This window comes from Habropoda laboriosa, unplaced genomic scaffold (genome assembly GCF_001263275.1).
Source record: "Habropoda laboriosa isolate 0110345459 unplaced genomic scaffold, ASM126327v1 scaffold563, whole genome shotgun sequence".
In the NCBI taxonomy this organism is placed as follows: domain Eukaryota; kingdom Metazoa; phylum Arthropoda; class Insecta; order Hymenoptera; family Apidae; genus Habropoda; species Habropoda laboriosa.
This window is the reverse complement of record NW_017100656.1, coordinates 102650-105717: the sequence shown is the minus strand read 5'-3', so window position 1 is coordinate 105717 and position 3068 is coordinate 102650. Positions and strand designations below refer to the sequence as shown.

General features: G+C 36.7%; 1 protein-coding gene across 1 annotated transcript in view; it reads left to right on the top strand.

Moving 5' to 3' along the window:
* The first annotated feature begins 206 nt into the window (after window positions 1-206).
* LOC108576825 (adenylate cyclase type 10-like) overlaps window positions 207-3068 on the top strand; it is a 15271-nt gene continuing 12409 nt past the window's right edge. Inside the window, exon 1 of the mRNA XM_017939886.1 lies at window positions 207-295. Coding sequence (XP_017795375.1) covers window positions 207-295 — 89 coding nt within the window. The remainder of the gene's footprint in view (window positions 296-3068) is intronic.

Here is a 3068-nt window from a genome sequence, read left to right as displayed (position 1 = left end):
TATATGTCTTTAATCGTTGAAGTTTTTGTTAGTATATCATTTGTGATATTAGTGAAAAAGTTTTACGGTTCAGTTTCAAAGTGGATATTTCATCTGTTACTATTCAGGACGACGATTCGGATAGTATTGTAACAGTGGCTAACAGTTTTTTATTTTGACTCTTTTCAACACGTTCGCTGCCACCGACGCAGCATATGCGATCCAGAATGTATCATTCAGCTTGTTATAGATCTTCTGGTGGCAGCGAACATGGTAAAGCTTACTACATATACCAGAAGCATTTCCTGAAAATTAAGTAAGAAGAAATTAAAAAATACGAGCAAACTGCACGTTTTCATACTATTTATAATAAATAATGCGAATGATATAAATCATAATATAGTAGGCATTTCGTTTACCATACACTCTTGTTTTAGTGAGCATCGAAAGGGTTAACAATAAGTAGCACACTGTTTCAATCAAAAAAAATATATTCCTAATTTTTGATGTAACATTTTAAACATTATTTTTATAAAATATTATAGAGACCTTAACGAACAAATATAAATTATTAAACAAAGTGGTTACATTAAATTGATCTTTATAAAGCAGTAATTTAATAAATAGAATTGCCAAGTAGCCTGAGAGACAGACCACACATCTGTGACAACGTGTTCAAAGACAGATGTCTGTAGTTAAAGGGTTAAGACGTTTTAGAAAGGTTCGAGAAAGTTTTGTCATTCTTTAACAATGACACTACCCAGGATAATACCAGAGGCTATTGTCATTATCATTATTCCAAGTAAACATCATCGGGAATACAAAGTGAAGCTTCCTAGAAAAAAAGGCGATTAGCTATTCGTAGCCAGCTGGTGTTTGTATCATCCCGAAGTTTCGATTGTAATCCGCTCTACGCTCTCCATTCGAACAACCCAGCCGGATGGACGTTGAATTCTCTCATTCAGTTTACGTTTTTCGCGCAAAAGTTATCGACTCGTTATTCTGCCCGTAATCAGTGGGGATTTTGCGAGAGCGGAGTTGTTCTATAAAATGAAATCCCTTCAATAGTCACATTCATTTGTATCGTCCAAACTATTATACTCGATACACAGAAGAAAAAAAGGAAGAAAAAGGGGGATATATTTTCTCTCTGTAAAGAATATATGGAAAGATGTCTCAGGGACGTTTAATTAGCGACTTATCGAGAGACAACGCGTTCTGACTAATTTCAAGAATAGTAAAGACTCAACTGAACGCCTTTATATACTTGCCTCGTGTGCGACAAATGGACGAAAGGTTCGCCCGCTGAAACCGTCTTCCCTTGCTCGTGGAAATTAACGGGAACCGCACAAAGCATAGTTGCACCAGACTTGTCTTGTAGTCGTTCGCTGAACCAGGGCTCGTTAACGCGCTGAATAGCCTCCTCTCGCATTGATATTAATGAACGTTTCTGCGGGGATCTAGTAGTCTAATTGCGGAATTTAGGAGAGCAAACTCTTTTATTTCTCTTCTGGTCTCTGGGTGTAGATTATAGCGGAGGTTAGGTTACGCGGAGGCTTAATAAATTGATCATTGCCGAGGTAAATTTTTCAATAGTCAGGTTGAATTGATCGATAGTCAGGTACTATTTTAACGAAAATGGTTTAATTTATGTTTCTTTTTTTGGAGACCCTTAAGATGAATACAGAGGAGCGTGTAGCAATAGTTCTTTGCCGAATTAACTTTCAGAATTTTGTGCATAGATGTCTTTTGGAGATTGAGTCTGTGTATGGATTTTCATTGATGATTTGACTCACAGAATTCATCTTATTCTCTGACGCACGTGGTCGTCGTATGTAGAACCCGTTCGTTTAAATTTCTTCACTGGTCTACGTATCGTCTTATCTATTGATTCTGCTTTCTTCAATTTCCTTTCAAATTTATTTCTGATTTAATTACACTTCTTTCCTTGGATTTGCCAGATAAGTATTGTTACACGCTCTTCTGTATTCATCTTAACCCTTTGAGGACGACAGACTCGTATATCGGTTCACAAAAAAACACTATGAACACAACCAGTAAACTCGCAATTTTAAGCAATAAAAATAGTTGGAGTGATCGTGAACTCATCTGTAAGTATATTTGCCGAAAATTAAATTTTGATATGATTCAGTGTTGGATTATTAGTAACAACAAAAGTGATCAACATACTGAGACAGGTTAATATAAACATATATAGAAGAATGATATAGTAATCATCTGTTTAGTATGGGTGGATACTGATTTTTTCTTTTCTTTTTTTTCTTCACGTCTTGTCGAGCTCTTATCATTGTGTTGTGACGTGCCTTCCTCGCGTATAAAATCAAGAATAGCTTTATAATTGAAATACCACATTTTAATTTATTCCCTAAATCCAATATTCAGTTTGAAAAAAAAAAAAAAAGTAGTGACCTTACAAAATAATCAGTACTTCAACATGGCATATAGTCCTCCGTCCGCAAAGGGTTAAGGGTCAGCAAAAAGAAACACGAGTTAAACCATTCTCGTAAAAAATAGTACCGGATTTTTTGGACTACCCACTCCCATTGGAATTTTTATAATTTCAATCTTTCTTTTCAGAACATATTTTTCTGAATTTCTTTTAACATCTATAGTCGAATAAAAGAAACCCTCCAATTTATACGAAATAGTTTCTTCTATCCAAAGGACACAGGCCTTTTGATCGTTTCCAGTTACCCAGAAGAGAATCGATCAGATTCCACAAGCGAAGCTTCCTGTTTTTCGGTTTTGCACTGCGGTAGCCTTTCCTCGCGTTATCGCGAACGATGCACCGACAACCGGTTCGCCTTTTATTGCCTGGCTGCACAAACCTTGTCAAACATTTAACGAGCGTGACGTGTCAACGTTTGCCTGTTGACATAACTGTCGTTATTTGCTTGGAAAGTGCGAGTCCAGGAGACCCTGTCGATCCTCTTTAAAGCATCTTCCTACGAAATACGTCTGAGCAACGAGGAATACCGTTCATTCGACTGATTTCAGTTGTTAGCACATCTTCCACGCATCGCGATATCTCTTTCTCTGTTTTCTTAGGTTTCCTCACGTTTTCGTTT